Source organism: Psammomys obesus, unplaced genomic scaffold (genome assembly GCF_907164565.1).
Source record: "Psammomys obesus unplaced genomic scaffold, mPsaObe1.curated_primary_1811, whole genome shotgun sequence".
Classification (NCBI taxonomy): Eukaryota; Metazoa; Chordata; class Mammalia; order Rodentia; family Muridae; genus Psammomys; species Psammomys obesus.
Genome location: NW_026585698.1, coordinates 13,640,684 through 13,656,624, shown reverse-complemented (window position 1 = coordinate 13,656,624; position 15,941 = coordinate 13,640,684). Strand labels below are relative to the sequence as shown.

General features: G+C 54.6%; 2 protein-coding genes across 4 annotated transcripts in view; both read right to left on the bottom strand.

Annotated features, from left to right (window-relative positions):
- Bcr (BCR activator of RhoGEF and GTPase) overlaps positions 1–453 on the bottom strand; it is a 114,081-nt gene extending 113,628 nt beyond the window's left edge. Inside the window, exon 1 of the mRNA XM_055598852.1 lies at positions 3–453. Coding sequence (XP_055454827.1) covers positions 3–254 — 252 coding nt within the window. The 5' untranslated portion in view covers positions 255–453. The remainder of the gene's footprint in view (positions 1–2) is intronic.
- A 2,208-nt stretch (positions 454–2,661) lies between these two features.
- Rab36 (RAB36, member RAS oncogene family) overlaps positions 2,662–15,941 on the bottom strand; it is a 21,403-nt gene continuing 8,123 nt past the window's right edge. For all 3 annotated transcript variants that reach the window (XM_055598945.1, XM_055598946.1, XM_055598944.1), the window contains 7 exons: positions 14,606–14,707; positions 12,999–13,063; positions 11,517–11,568; positions 10,766–10,847; positions 10,361–10,451; positions 9,473–9,598; positions 2,662–9,045 (listed from right to left, as the gene is read on the bottom strand). In XM_055598945.1, coding sequence (XP_055454920.1) covers positions 8,987–9,045; positions 9,473–9,598; positions 10,361–10,451; positions 10,766–10,847; positions 11,517–11,568; positions 12,999–13,063; positions 14,606–14,707 — 577 coding nt within the window. In that variant the 3' untranslated portion in view covers positions 2,662–8,986. The remainder of the gene's footprint in view (positions 9,046–9,472; positions 9,599–10,360; positions 10,452–10,765; positions 10,848–11,516; positions 11,569–12,998; positions 13,064–14,605; positions 14,708–15,941) is intronic.

Below are 15,941 nucleotides of genomic sequence, written 5' to 3'. Positions count from 1 at the left end.
TCCGGGGGCTGCGCGGCGCGGCGGAAGCCCCAGCGCTGGCGGTCGTAGCTCTTCTTCTCCTTGGCCAGCAGCGTCTGCAGGTAGATCATGCGGAAGCGCTCCTGGTTCACCTCCCGCTCCAGCCGCCGGATGGAGGCCTTGCAGCGCTCCAGCTCCTGCTCGATGTCGCCCACCGAGCGCAGCTCCATGCGCGGCGGCTCCGAGTCCGGGAACTGCGCCCTCCACGCCTCGGCGAAGCCCACCGAGTCCACCATGGCGCGGCCGGCTTCACCTGCGCCGCGGGGGCCGCGAGCCCGAGCCCCGGGTCCCTAGAGGCGGCGGCGGCGAGCCGATCCCAGCGGGCCCGGCCCGGGGCGCCCCGCGGCATCCATGCCCGCCCCCCGCGGCGGCGGCGGCGAACAATGCCCGCCCCCCGGGGGCCGCAGGTGAGGCTCGGCGGCGGGGGGCGCGGGCGGGGGGGGGGAAAGGAGGGCGCGGGGCCGCGCGTGCGCGCCGCTATTGTGTGCGGGGCGGCCGGGGACCGTCCTCCGCAGAGCCGGGGCTGCAGCGAGCGCGGGCCTGCGCCGCCCCGCGCGCCCCCTCGCCTCCCGTTCCCGCGCCGCCCCGCCGCCCCGCAGCCCTCCCCGGCAGGCGCTGCTGCGCTCGGCCCGGCCAGCCCTCGCCGCACTCCCGCCCCGGCCCGCACTCAGCGCTGCAGGAAGGGGCGGGCCGGGGGGCGGGGCCGCCGAGCGGCTGACGGGGGCGGGGGCAGGCCCCGCCTCTTAAAGGGGCCGCACCGCGGGCGGAGCGCAGGGTCTCCGGAGACACACCGGGTCGGCCGTGGCTAGCCGGTCCCGTCCCACTCTGCGCGGACTCCGGGGCGCCCCAGGCCTGGTGACTCCGAGCGCTCCCTTCCACCGCGGTGGCCCTAGCTGGTTCACACCTGGAACAGAAATATCTCCTTCCTCTTTTCTGTCAAGCCCGGGTACCCAGCGGGGCCCAAGCTACTAAGAAATCAACCCAGTGAGACAGCTGCGGCCAGGCTGGGCACCCAGGCCAGCCAGCCTCCAGGGTTGGAGATGTGAGGTGGGTGATGAAGGTTCTACAGTGGCCACTCGTTTGTCTCCGGACTCCTTACACTGAGTGATAAATAGATGCTCGTTCAACGCATCTCCTCCCTTCCCGAGTCCTGACTTCTGACCCCCGTGGGGCCGGGGTAGTATTTTCAGCGTCTCTGTCCTTCTCTGAAGGGATCACACACCTCTTTCTTAGCCACGGAGGAGTGGAAGCCAGGAAACCTTTAATGATTCCCGAGGAAGCTTAGGGATCGGGAGGCACGCTGTTTTGACACTGAGTACAAAGTGAAATCCAGGCCAGCCTGCTGTGGGAGCTGAAAGGAGAGGGGACGGGACGTAGCAGCTGAAGGACGGCCTGAGTTCTGAGCACTCTTCCCTCCCCGTGCCTCAGTTTCCTGAGCATCGAGGGAAACAAAAACAAAAAACCAACCCAGCACGCCTGCTGTTGTTTCCACGGTCGTAAACAGGCTTTTCTGTAGACACCGGGACCAGCAGGCGGATGAGCAGGGTCTCCCTGACTTAGACCGCGTGGTCTCAGCGACTCTCTGTCCCTCCCTGGAGCTCTCTCGTCCTCACGTGCAGCGTTTTGTACGCACGGGTGTGGGACGTGGTGTGTGTTAGCGGTGGCGGTTCCGGCGAGCCTTCGGAGGCAGGCTCGAAACTCCGGGCGCCGTGCAGCTCGCTGCTGCCCTCTGCAGACCGCCGTGATCTCCTGTCCCCTCCTGCCTTGCCTACCTCACCCGTCTCTTGCCGGGCAGGCAGTAAACAGCTGCTGAAAAGAAACAGTTTTGCCGGGCCCTGACTTTGGGGCCAGTGAGGCAAAAAAATAAATAAATAAAAATAAAAATAAAAAAAGGCACGCATTCTAGAAGGTAGTGAACGATGTTTTTCTTCCTCGGTAGACTCACTTTTAAAATGAATGTTAAGCCTGCTCCTCTGCTGGGGGTCTTGGCTCAACGGTAGAGGTCCTGTTCAAGACAAGCCCATGGATCACTGCCCAACAGTACAAGAAAGATAAAGGGAGGAGGAGGGGGAAGGGATGGGAGAAGCAGGAGGAGGAAGAAAGGGGGGGAAAAAGCCATGACCTTACCAGGTCACAATCAATACTAGCTGCCGCCTGTAATGATCTGATGGACTCATTCAATAAGTGGGCCAGGCAAGAGGAGAACAGCTCAGGTCCCTGGAACCCTATTTCCTGGCCATCGGAGTAAAGAATCTTCCAAAGACAGTATTCTTTTTTCCCTTGTTGATTGAGCCCTTCAGTAGGCTCATTAGGGTCCATAGTGTGGCAGCTCTCTGGTTCACAGACCCCCAATTCAGCTCCACTTTAAACATTTTTGCAGGGTTTTTGGTGGGTGGGGTGCTGGGACCTTGAACTCAGGACCTTCTACATGCTAGGCAACCTCTCTTCCCCAGAGCCACACTCCCTCCCCCTACACTTTAAGTGGATTTCGTTTACTCAGCCACTCATTTACTTTGAGAGCCCACACTTCTGGACTCAAGTAGATCCACTTCTTGCTTCAGCCTCCCGAGCAGCTGGGACTATGTTTATGCACCGTTATGTTAGCTTTTAGTATTTTATAAATAAATAAATTTGCTTTTAAAACCCAGAAACTCGTTTATTGGGGTTTGCAAAGTCTGTTCTCTCGGCATAGCAAATTGCTTGTCCAGTACAAGCACACATCCACAAAGTGACTTTCTTCCTCCATCAGAGAGTCTTTTCTGGCCCCAAGAATACTCTTCGTCCTCAGGACCTCCCCAAAGGAGCGTTAACACAAAGTTTCTGGTCCTTTTCTGCACAGAGCATCTCCCCCCACCCCCCACCCCATAGAGCTTTCTCATCATCTGTCCTTCTCTAGGAGGACAGAGTGAGGAGAGACGGAGGGTCCGTACACACCTACAATCTGTCTGTCTGTTTCCACTAGATCCTAACTCTGCAAGCATTTGGGTCGTCAGCAAGTAGTGGTCAAATTGAGATATATGTGTGGCTGAGAAGCACAGCCCAGGAGGTGTGTGTGTGTGTGTGTGTGTGTGTGTGTGTGTGTGTAAGAGACAGACAGACAGAGAGAAGGCAACAGGCAGATAGCAAGAAAGAGGCTTTAGGAAGGTAGCTATTTGAAGAACAGCTAAGTTACGAGATGAGGTCAATGTGGGAAGCAGGGGGTGAGGTCATAGGTTGGCCAGCACCTTCTAGATGCCTAAGAGATTTAGGTTTCATTTTAAAGGCGAGTAAAGCCACCAAACAGGTCTCGGCCTGCATGGCCCGGAAGTTCCCACCGCAATACATGTCCTATTATCTGTGTGCCTGTAGCCTTCTCCACGTGAATCCCAGGCACTAAGATGTGACGTCAGTATGTCAAAGAACAGAATGTTCTGTTGAACTTTAATGAATTTATGTGTAAGTACTCCCAGCTCGACAGTCCTGCTAGGTCAGTCCATGTAGTAGGCAGAGGGCAACCTGCTTGATAGTTTTGGGTGGGAGGTTTGTTGGATGGTGTGGTGGTAAGAGTGGATCTGTAGCAATCCATGCAGAAGTTGCCGACCTAGACTAGTTTGGGAACAAGGTGACCAGAAGAGAGGGTTAGCTTGCAGGGCCATTCTTGGAGTGGAGCTCAGAGGACTTGCAAGATGGTTTAGGTATGGAGAACTAGGGAGAAGGACCAGTCATGGGTTCAAAGAAAGATACTGACTGCCCATCTGTGGTACCAAATAGGTATGTATGTACCACCATGCCTGGTTCATTTGGTGCCAGGGATTAAACACAGGCAGGCAGGCAGGCAGGCCGAGTTCAGTGGGAGAGAGCTTGCTAGCATCTACAAGGCCCTAGAGCCACCGTTCTCAACCTATGCGTTGAGACCTCTTTGAGTCAACTTGTAACGAAAATACATCCTGTATAGCAGATGTTTACATTACAATTCATAACAGTAGCAAAATTATAGTGATGAAGTAGCAATGAAAATAATGTTATGATTGGGGGGGTCAATTACAACATGAAGAACTGTCTTAAAAGGTCACACAGCATTAGAAGGGTTGAGAACCACTGCCCTAGAGTGAACTTCCAGCACAATGGAGAAAAAAAAGAGAAGCTGGATCTTTTTTGCTTTTTCTCTACCCAGTCTTCATTCCTATCTCCATGCCTGCTGGAGGCAGGGGGAAGCCTGTCTTTTAAGTGGGATGTCACTGTGTCATCCATCTGTTATCCATCATGTCATCTGTCATCTTGAGGGAGAGAGAGACAACAGCATCAGTTCCCTAGCTCTGTTTGCTCATGCTGCGCTCAACAGTGCTTAGCTGGAGGGCCTCCTCCACGCTGACAAAGCCCTGGCCTACAGTAGGCAGCGGGGATCTCGGTAGGGTAGCCTTGCCAAGTAGGCAGTGGGTCTTCTTTGGAGCTGCTGGCCCGGGTTCCCAATGACTGAGCAGGACTCTCATTAGAAGCAACTCCACCCCCCTTCTGCGGGATCAATTATTAATGAAGCTCCTGAATCTTTGCCAGTGTAATCTCCCGACTGTTGTCTGCAGCCATTACCAAGAGAGGAAGGGCAGAGTGCAGTGAGCCTGTTAGTGAGGGGATGGCCAGTGAGGTGCTCCAGGTTTTCACTTTCAGGCTTCAGAGGGCGAGAGCACCTATAGGTCAGAGGTGCCTCCCCTGGTAAGGGAAGACGCCCTAGCTCTGCTTTGCCTCCTGGGGCCAATCCCTTATTGTGTGTTCCAGAAGGCTAGGGGTAGGCAGGCTGAGTAAAAAGCAAGCCCTCAACAGCCTAGGAAGCTGTGTCCGTCTGGGGCACAGAATCGGGTAGCTGGTGGCTCTGGATGTCACTGATGGCCTGGACTACAGAGGCAAACCAGGGCCTGCACATGGCCAGGATAGAGGCAATGCGATGGCCATACTTCTGTCTGCCTATCAGCTTCTCTGAAGGAAAGGCCTACCATATGGGAAGTGACACGTGAGGCCAGAGCAGATGGCGGAGGAGCCCCAGGAGCTCCCGGAGGAGCCTGTCTCAGAGCAGTATCCGAAGCCAGCCCGGAGCCCATCCAGATTCACTCCCTGACCACAAGGAGGGCTGCCTCTAAGCTGTGTGATTCTTGTGAAAACTCCTGGCACAAAGAGTCATGCCTGCCCCTTTCCCCCCGCCGCTGTGTTCTTTTCGTGGCTTCCTCTCCATCTAGAATTCCCTGTCAACATGCCGCTGTCTCATGGGGCCTAGGACTACTTGTGGACAGGGCTGTTTCCTGTTCCCAGTCAGCACTTTTGTGGGGTCACATCCCCCAGTGAGTGTTGTGTACATTCAGGGACTAATAACTGGGAGAATTTGGGAAGCAGGCTGTAGAGATGCCTGAATAATTAGTGATGCTTCGTGCCTGTAATCCCAGAACTTGGGAGGCAGAGAGAGGAGGTATTTTTAGTTTGAGGCTGGAGGGGACAGGGGAGGAAGTTGTGTAACTATACGAATGTAACCAATCCTGTCTACCTCTGTGCTCAGCTTCGTAGATGTTAGGTGACCACAGTTTTCCTGGCTTAAAATGTCTGGGGTTCCTTGAGAAAAGGATGCTCTGTACCCTCTAAGCTATAGTGTTGTGCCTGGATTCCTGTGGCCCCCCTGAGCCACCAAGGCTTGTAACAGAGCCAGGATGGTAGAGGCAAGCAACCAGGACACAAATGGCTGAGCACAAAACTCCTGTTCTGGTCACCGTGGAGCCTGAGTCACCATGGCTGCACAACTAGGGGAGGACAGTCCAATACCATGCAGACACAGGGAACAGACTGTGCTGTAAGGCTTGGCGGGATACTCGGAGCAGGGGTGGGTGAGGGTCTTGGGTGAGAGTCTGAAGGGTAAGGCTGCTGGGCTCTGGGGCCCGATTCTACTGCGATCAGACCTAAAGCTAAAATGGGGCAGAGAGGGAGCAGCTCAAGTGTGTCCTGGCTTTTTAGCCCATCTGTTAGATGGCAGACAGGCCAGAGGTGTCTCCAGCAGAGGACACAAAGGACAGAGTGGGCAGGAAGCAGGGAAGGAGGCTGGGAAAAGGGAGAGCACACCCCTGAAGTCACTGAATATAATTACTCATTAGACCTTGGCTGTGGGGAGCTGGTCCTGTAGGTCCAGACCCAGGCTGCCTAGGCCCTCAACAGAATCAACTGATGATTGCTGAGTTATCTGAAGATAATACCCTAACTCCAATGGGCCAGTGTGTGTTTGTTGGGGGGGGAGGGGGAATAACATGAAAGTGATGGGTTTGCTATTTTTTTTTTTTTAAACAAATCTTTAACTGCTGAGCCATCTCTCCAGCCCTTCCGGGGTTGGGGAACTTTTCAGGGGTGGGGGTGGAGCACGTGGTAGGCAAGCAGTCTATCAGAATGACACCTCTAGCTCTGAGGTTTGAGGTTTGACTGTCTCCTCAGAGTTATAGTGTCTGGAGGGGGGACCCAGAGGGAAGAGTTTGGGGCTCCTCAATACACTGTTACCACAAGACTGCGTTTGTTACAGAAGCACGTTTGGTTCCCCTCTTTACCTCTCTCTTCAGGGCAAACTCTCTGCTCTATATGGCACGTTAGGGTGTGACATAGGGCCCTTGCCAGGTGTCAGTCCCCTTCTCTTGGATTTTGCAGCTACCAGAAGCATAAATTAATCTACTGCTTATAACTTACTCAGCCTGTGGGGTAGGGTTTGTCACACAGCTGTATTAAGGCAACACTGTTGACTGGCAGAGAAACGTCTGACTCCCTCCACTTTCCTTGGTAAGCTTAGAAGCTATCCTCCCAGGCCAAGTATTGAACTTGGAGAGACCTGTTATTTAGAGTGAGGACGCACGCTATCACGCTGTGGCGGGCACCACAAGGAGTGTTCAATGAAGGGTAGTTAATCTACAGCAACACGGGTGTCTGTAGATCAGTGCCCTTCTAGCTCTGGAGCGCATGACAGAAGGACGAAGTATCACCCCTCCCTGTCACCACCCTGGGACCCGGAAAGATGAAGAGGGGTCATTGCCATCTACTTCCTCCCTGTGGAGCATTATGCTATACCTGCTAAGCCCAGGCTGGACAAGGGCCCACCAAGACCCTCTGGGGAAATTCTAAAGGACCTTAGCTGAAAGCTAACAACAGCAGGATACAAAACGGCTGCTCAGTAGACAAGGAAGTCAACTCAGCTACAGCCTGTCCACACTATGGGAACTGCGTGTTTTGCTCAAGTATGGGAAGGTTTGGCACGCACCCACAGTTTGAGATCAGGACAGATCACTGGGCAGGTGGCCCATCAGGCAACGTGCACAGTACAAGGGCACACTGAAGAGACAAGCCAACAGACAGAAGGTTTGTATACAGAGCGGGAACAACATGGAAGGATTTTTTTTTTTAAATCAACTGCTAACCATGTTTATGTCAAAGAGTACAACTGATTTCAGGGCAGAAGTATTTTTGTTTATATGCTCTACCACCTTGTTTAATACCAAACATTTAATTCCTTCAAAGAGATGTTTTAGATAATTTTTAGAATAAAAGACCTTGAGCCAGATAATGAGCTTTATGTCTCCTCCCAGCACTTGGGAGGCAGAAGCAGGGAGACTGCTGCAAGCTCAAGGCCAGCCTAGTATAAACAGAGACCCTCCCCCCCCCCCCCGTTTCAGAGAGATGGGGAGGGAGGATGGAGAGAGAGAGAGCACACTAAAATAAAGCTAAGGAATGTTGGTACTAGACAGGAAAATTTGCCAGTGTTCTCGGGTGTTTGCCGAGTTAATGAACAGTCATGGAAATGTGTGGCATGCCAGGCACTTAGAGAAGGGCACCGACCAACGTGGCCGCCTGCAAATGCTTACCATCCTTGACAAGCAGGTGTTGCTGGGTTATGGGGATTCATGCCTGTAATCCCAGCACTTGGGAGATGGAGGTAAGCCTCAGCTACAGAGTTGGAAAACAGCATGGGCTACATGAGACAGGCCTTGGGGAAAAAGCAGCAGCCAGGAATGCTGTGTGTACCCTCCCTCTGTGGCAGGAGTAAGAAAGGGTTGTGTGGGCCTAGACAGAGAGCTGTAGGACTACGGAGTGGGTGAGGGGGTCAGGGGAGGCTCTGGACCCAAGTAGGGAGCAGTATTCCTGCTGATGTGTAAGAGGGGGTTAGGGATGCTAGATTCTGGATGTCCTAAGTCCTCCAGAGATCCGTGGGCCAATGCCAAAGTCCAAGAGACACACGGGCCCACTGGAGAGACACATGGTAGGTCAACAGGGAAGGGCCTGGGTGACAGCACAGGGCAGCCTCAGGCTCAGGGACATGGAATGAGCTGCCAGAGGGAAGCCATGCAATTGTCATCTCTTGGCATAGTCACGATCTCACCCACTGACATGCAGAGCAGGAGCATGGGAAACCTCAGAGATGGAGGCGGGACTCTGCCAGAGGGGCCACCTCAACTGTGTCCATTGTGCTTAACAATGGGGCTCAAGAGTCCCAAGATTCTGTGGTAGAAGGACGGTGGATAGCTAGGTCTGAGGCAGCAAGGCCTAGGACTCCTTGTTGTCTTGATGACAGAAATCTCATCAAGGATGAGATGGGATTGCAGGTCGGTTCTGCTCAGCTATTCTGACAAGTCAATGCTTGGAACATGGAGACGAGGGTTCAGAGGCCTCAGTGAGGATCGGCAGGAGAGGGGTCCAGGACTGACTCTGGGTACGACTGGGTAAAGGAAGTGGGCTAGCCCTGAAGTGTCCTGAGTTTGCAGTCTTGAAGCCTCCTGAGAACACAGCGACCGTCTGAAGACCCTGTAGGAAAGGCTCACCCTGGTGACCCCAGCCAGCCGAGCAGTGCGGGGCTCCAGTGGCTGCTGACCTGCTCGGGAGAAGTGGCCGTAATCTGGAGACACAGGCTTCTCCACTGTGGAGCTTGGACTCCATGTCACCCTCCGTGTATGCACGGGGTGGACGGCTCTGATGCTGGCCTCGGCTAACAGCAGCCCAGGCTAGGTGGCCTCTTGTTCTCCTGGGTCTTGGGTACCTCTATTCCTGCAAATACAGGAAAAGATGGCATCAACCAGGTATCCTACAGCTGACAACAGGCAAGGACTATTCTACCCTGACAGCTGGAGCCCTGTACTTGGTCCCTGGGTCTGTCCTCTGAGGCCTAGATGACCTGGTGTGGGAAAGACCCAGGGGACACTTGGGGTTGTGGCATTCAGGTAAGCTGGAGGCAAGACACATCTGAGGAACAGAAGCCTAAGCTTGACCCAAAGGAGGCCATGTGGAGAGCAGGGAGGCCAGGGAAGGTGCCTGAGTTGGCAGATGGGGGCATGGAAGCTGTTGGCCTGAGATATGGCTAACAGCCCAAAGGTCCCAAGAGGACAGCAAAGGTGGTAAATTAGGATGGTGGGTGTGGGCTTCTGGTCCCTATCCTGCCCTCTGCCCTGCCCTGCCCTGCCCTCTCTGTACGCACGGATTAGGTCTCCATCGCCATCTCCGACCTGGGACTGGGTCCTGGGCCTCTTCTCCAGGTCCTCAAGTACAGACCGCTCAAATGCTAGCGCGGCGACGCGGCTGAAGAATGCCTTCACATTCTCTCCTGGGGGCCCACAAGACAGCTACAACTCAAGTTGCCCTCAGATGCAGTACAGGCAAATGCCAGGTCAGCCCATCCCTAGGCTGGCCATGGCGATCTCAGAACACACCTCACCGTCACATTAGCAGCCTGCCCACAGGGGTGGGAGACAGTATGGTTCTGGTGGCAGCCTGGCTTCCCAGTGGGCTCTGGCCCCCATCCCTGCCCTGCGGCCCCCTGCCCCCACCCCACCCCCCGGTCAGTTGCTTCTGAACACTTGCACAACCTGGGCCAGGCAGGGCTCTCTAGCAGCTAGCCATGTGCCGTTGGCGATTACAAGGCGTCTGTGTGCATGGCCCTGCAGATCTCAGCACCCAGCGTAAACACTGCCTGAGTGCAGCCAGGAACCTGTGCAGAACAACCCCACTTGCCCCACTGCGGGGTCCCAGTGCTCCTGCTCTTACTGTGATCAAGTTGTAGATGGACGCTCCTGCTGAGGAAGACCAGCAGATGGCCCCAGGCAGGGGCACAGCCAGGGATTTGGGAGGGCCTGGAGGGGGCACTTGCACTTTCCACTCATGTCCAGTCCGTGGCCAGATACACACTGACCCTGTGCACCTGAGCAAGGACTGCTGGCCCAAGTCCCCGCAGCCTTGGGGATCTCTCACGTGCCAGGCATCACATGTCCTTTCACTTCGGGATTTCTGGCTTTGCTCTTGGACTTCTGCCTCTCCCCCCCCACCCCCGCTCTTTTGGTAATGAATGCATGTGGGGCGCACTACTCACCCGTCTTGGCAGATACAGACCAGTACTCTGCCTGCATCTCATTGGCCAGGTGCACAGCCTCTGCTTCTGCCTGCTTACACGCTGCCCCTGACTGGAACAAACGGCCCCGGCTGACTCGGCGTCTTGGCCTTCCTTGCAGGAGTCCCTGGGATGGCCACCTTTCTCGCTACCCTTGGTGGGGTATCTCAGGGCGGGCTGCTTGCCCAAAGCTGACACTTGAGTGCTCCCCAGGGAAATGAGTCATCCCCACCTCTTAGGGGAGGGGCACAGGAGCTGAGTTGCCTGCTGCAATTTCACAGCCCATAGTCTGAAGTCCAGCATAAGGCGTGTCACTGGCCTTCAGCACTCCTCAGCTATTTTCTGGAAAGCCAGTCGGGGCTGGGCCTCCAGCTTTACCCTGCTTACCAGGAGATCCTTCTTGGTTCCCACGAGGAAGATGAAGCAAGAGCCGGCCTCGTTCTCCCTCAGCGCATCCTCCAGCCATTGCCTGGAATGCACAGAGTGGGAACAAGAGGCCTGGACTTAGCCAGGAGGTACAGGGAAGGTACCCTGTCTACCCTGACCACGGAGGAGGTTGGGGCTGGACCCAGAAGGGCCTCAGTGGGCACAGGAGGAGCTGGAATATACAGGCACTGGTTTGGGATGGGTGAAAACTCCTACTGCAGGAACTAGGTGTCCCTGCCATTTATCAGCTGAAAAAAACCCATTCCTGTCTCCTGCACAGGAGATGCTGCTGTGAAGGGCCCAGGCAAACCCAGGGAAGAAGGGCTTTGGTCCATTAGGTGGATTATTTCTGGCAGATGGCGGCCCTCTGAAACTGGTCACGCTGCCCACATCTCTGCCCAATATAGCAAGTGAAAAATTTCTTTCAGGGAGGATTAGCTATGAAATTATTAGGGACCCAACGTGAAAGTGACAGAGGGTCCCTCATCAACATAAAGCTTCCCATTATGGTGGCAGCGGGACATAAAAGCCAAGGGTGGCCCGCCAACTCGGGCCTCTGAGCAGCAGGTGGGGATGTTTCTAGGGATAAGCAGGGAACTGGGTAGTAGGTGCCCATCATTCTGGGTCCAGCCCTGACGCTCAGGTTTGAGAGCCCTTCCAGAAAACTTCATCAGTCTGTGACATACAGGGGGGAGGGTCTGGGCTTACTTGCCTGGTGTGCCCCAGTGTCTGCACATCAGTGAGGTCGAAGGCTGTGATGATCACTGGACACAGGAAAACCCAAAAGCCAATCAACAACAGGCATGCTGGAGGAAGGCTCTCCTGGGTATCTTCCCGCAACAACTACTGGGCTGCCTCCCTATGGAGACTAGAGAGGGGTCACCCCACCGTTATCCCTTAGACCTACCTCCCTACAGCTGCCCCCCAGGCCCTCCAAACCTGTACCTAGCAGCCTGGCCTGGGAGAGGGAGGTGCACAGAGAAAGCCCTGAAGCACTGGACTCTGGCAAGAGAGCCTCTGCCACTTGTGGTCTAAAGGGCATGGTGAGGGCTGTAACTATGGAGACCCTGCCTCCCCATCTGTACATTTGCAAGGATGATACCCATCCTTGCAAATGGGGGTAGGGAGGATGGGAACACACTGTTTGGAAAAGCTGTTAGTCTAGGGCCTGACCCTGGGTAGACTTTTAATTGAAGGATGGGGATCAGTAACAGCCCGTTAAAGGAAATGACTTCTGTGGGCAGAAAACTGTAAGGTATCTTCTGTGGTCAGCTCTTTCATCATAGTCTGCCCTGGATTCCCAAGGGGAAGGCCACAGCGGGACGGTCCAGGCACAGGTCTGCTCTCTGCTGCCCTACTGTGGATAAGAGCAGGCTGGACACGGGCTCCCTGCACTGGGGCTGATGAGAGTCCTACAAGTGATGGGAACGGTGAGTACAGTTCACACAAGTCTGCCGTGCACCTCACAGCGCTAGCTCCAGGGAGGCAGCAGGCCCTCAGGAAGAAAGGTTAGGAGAGGTGAAGGCTGGCAAAGGCCACAGTGGACCTGGCTAATGCTGGACTTCCATCCATGGCGCAGGCACTTACAGCTTACTTCCTGTTCCCCTTCCTTTAGACGGGGATCAGACTGCACAGACCACCACCAAGAAGACATAGCTGTGCTTATACTTATACTGGGATCCTTCTGATGGTTTTTCTTACCTCCTACTAAGAGTCTCCTTCTGTCTCCTTCCTGGGGACTTCGCATTGCTATCTCTGTGGACTTTGATCCTGCTCAGCCCCCTACTGCCCCTGGCTATGTTGGCAGTGGGCACTGGGGCCCCAGTATGGGCTCTGCCAACGCTGCTGGGTCCACCCGTCACTCCTCTCTGGCCTAGCTGCCTCTGGCTAAGACAGAAAGGAAAAGCCTCTCCTCATTGTCACCTGGAACATGACGCCATCTCTTTTTTCTCTGGGACCCTTGAACAAGAATGTCCTTTTCTGAACTGGGAACTGGGGACTGACGCAGCCTGCATCCAATACTTCAGACTCCCTATGGGGGAGACTATCAAAGACAGCCAGGGCCTAGACTTCTAGGGAGCTTCCTCCGCCCTGAGCACTAGCTGCGGTGCTCTTCCAGTGGCTTCGGGAGGACAGGGGAGTAGTGTTTGTGCTGATGACACAGGTTAGAGCTCTGGCGTCACAGGCTGCTCACCCTGAGCACCGCGGTAGTAGGCAGAGGCAATGCATTTGAACTTCTCCTGCCCGGCCGTGTCCCAGCTGTGGGGGGAAGAGGAGACAGGAAGGCAAGGGTCAGGTTAAGCAGTCATTGTATCCTACGGCAATGCAACAGTGACGTCAGGGGAAGACCTCAGGGCCCACATGGACACGCCCGCCACTCTTGAACAGGAAGTGAGGGGGGGGGTCCCAGTTCTCCCTGCCTCCGGTCCTGCAGTCCCTCCTGGGTTCTTCTCCCGGATCTCAGGGCCAGCCAACAGGAGAAGGTGCAACAGGACAAACTGCCTTGTATAGTTGTGTAACATTATAGAGGACCGTATGTTCTATAGCAGCGTGTGTGTGACTGGGGCACGGTTTCACCCTCAGCTCAGGAGCTCCCTAAGGGTAATGGGGCTAAGGGGGATGCAGGACACATATCTTGGACAACTGACCAGTTGGCCCTGGCTTTCTGAAACAGTCTGTTGAGAAGGAACGAGAAGTTGAGCCCTAGATCCACGGAAAAGGAATGAGATAACAGATTAATAATGTCTGCCATGGCTACAAGGTGGAAGAGGGGAAGGTGGCATTCGGAGATCTTCTTGTTCAGGCTTGTATAGGTTGCCAATATGCAGGGATGGCCCTGCAATCCAGTCTACAATCCATTGCTTTTTAAAGTCAACATATCAATGTTCATTTTTTTTCCTCAGTAAGGTAAAACAATAACCCACAAATGTGATATGAATGATCTGAATTTGTTTTTAAGCAGTTCAGCATAATGAAAACTTCTGGGATATATTCCTTCATTAATTCATTCTTTTTTTTTTTTTGTCTCTGAAGAAGCTTCTAGTGAGGAGTTGGGAGTCGGCAAGCGAGAAGAACACAGTGACTGCTACATAAGACAGCAGTGAGGAGGGAGGAGGGGGAAGCCTCAGCAGAGGGCACAGAGGTCTGGGAGCTGGGTAGGCTTGTAAGATCTTCCAGGGAGTGGGGAGAATGAGGCCAAAGCACACAGCACTTTCACCAAGGAGGAAGAAGGTCAACCCTGGGAAGGCCCCGCACTGATGTGAGGGAAAACAAAAGGGGATCAAGGTGAGGCAGAAACCACTGGGCCACTGAGAGGCAAAGGTGGGGTTAGAGAAGACAGACTGATGGGGAAGAACAATGTGGACAGAAGAGATATGGGTGTCAGAGGAAAGCGACAGGAGGATGGAAGCATCAGGCTTGAGGACAGGGTGAGGGCAGAGCAGCCTCCAAGAGAACCCTCCTCACCCTTCAGGGCTGGCACACAAGGACAGGCATGCCCTAGTTTAGAGATGAGATTAGAAGCTCAGGAAAAACTTTCAGAGGCCAACCTTCTGCTCGTGAGCTCCCAGGAGGTCCAACTGGGAAGGAAGGGAACCTTAGGAAGGAGCTGTTGGGGAGAATGGGTGAGTGTGCCATCAGGCTATGAGGGCCATCCCAGACCTGATGACCAACAGGAGGCAACTGTGGGGACAGAGAGACCCCAGGGACCCAAAAACCACAAAGCCTGGCTTCTTCCCACCTCCCAGTGCAAGGCTGAGCCTTTCTCCCTGAGGAGATCTGGAAACGATAGCAGAGACTTACATCTGGAGGCTGTAGGGGATCCCCGCAATCTCAAAGCGCTCAATTTCGAAGTCTACCCCAATCGTGGCCTTGTAATCACGGTCGAAAACATTCTTGCACAACCTGGGGGAGGCGAGGGGATCCTTAGGGCCCCCTCCAGAAATGGGGAGAGATGCTCGGAACAGGGAAAGTTTGCAGGAAATATGATTCCCCCAATAGGGGAGCAATGAATGATGGTGGCTGGGTGGTGGCGCTCGCCTTTAATCCCAGCACGAGGGAGGCAGAGGCAGTAGGATCTCTGTGGGTCTGAGGTCAGCCTGGTCTACAGACGGAATTTCAGGCCAAGTCAAGGCTAAGAAATGATACCCTGTCTCAAAACCAAACACAACACAACACAAAACAAAATGCCAAAAAGCAACAAAGAAAGTGCTGGCAGAGGTAGTGGGTATTCAGGCATGTTAATCAGCTTCCCGCCACCATAGCAACGTCTGAGATACCGGTCACCCGTGGGGAGAAGGTCATGGGGCTCACAGCTTTAGCTGTTCTTTTGTTCAAGTGTGTGCTGTCACCATGACATAGCAGAAGAACATCCCTCGTGGCCAGGAAGCTAAAGAAGGGAGTGAGTTGGGGCACGCTGTTTCCTCCATGTGTGCACCCCGCAGTGACCAGTGACCCCCAGCAAGGCTCTACCTCTTAAAAAGTTCTGCCACTTTACAAAAGTGCCACCAGCCGGAGACCACAAGTCTCTGACACAGGGACCTGCGAGGAATGCTTATGGGAACCATAGCAACAGGGCAGCCAGTAAGAAAGATGTGGGGAGGGGAGCGGCACCAGCCCAGGAAGAACAGGAGAACACAAACAGTGAGAGGAACTGAGGGTCCAATCCCAGGGAGGACAGTGCAGGGGCCCTACGGGGAGTGTGTGATGGATGCCAAGTGTCCGGGATGCTCCATCATCTGCCAGTCACGGTAGTGTGTGTGTGTGTGTGTGTGTGTGTGGGTGTGTGTGGGCGCGCGCGCGCGCGCGCGCGCGTGTGCCTGTGGTGGCCAAAGGAGTCAGACCTTCTGGAGCTGGAGGTGGAGGCAGTTATGAGCCATACAATGGGAGTGCTGGGTCTCAAATTCTAGGGTGTGGCAGAGCAGTACTGCTGAGCCATTTCTCTAACCCTCTCCTTGACTCCTGCCACTCTTTTCAAACTGTCTCCCAGGCTAAAAGCAGGGTCATGTCCCCAGAGTCACGTGCTACCTGAGGCTTCCAGGCAAAGGCAGATAACTTGGTGATGGGAGGTGAGGCCAGCCTGAGAGCAGATGGGTGTGTGTGTGTGTGTGTGTGTGTGTGTGTGTGTGTGTGTGTGTGT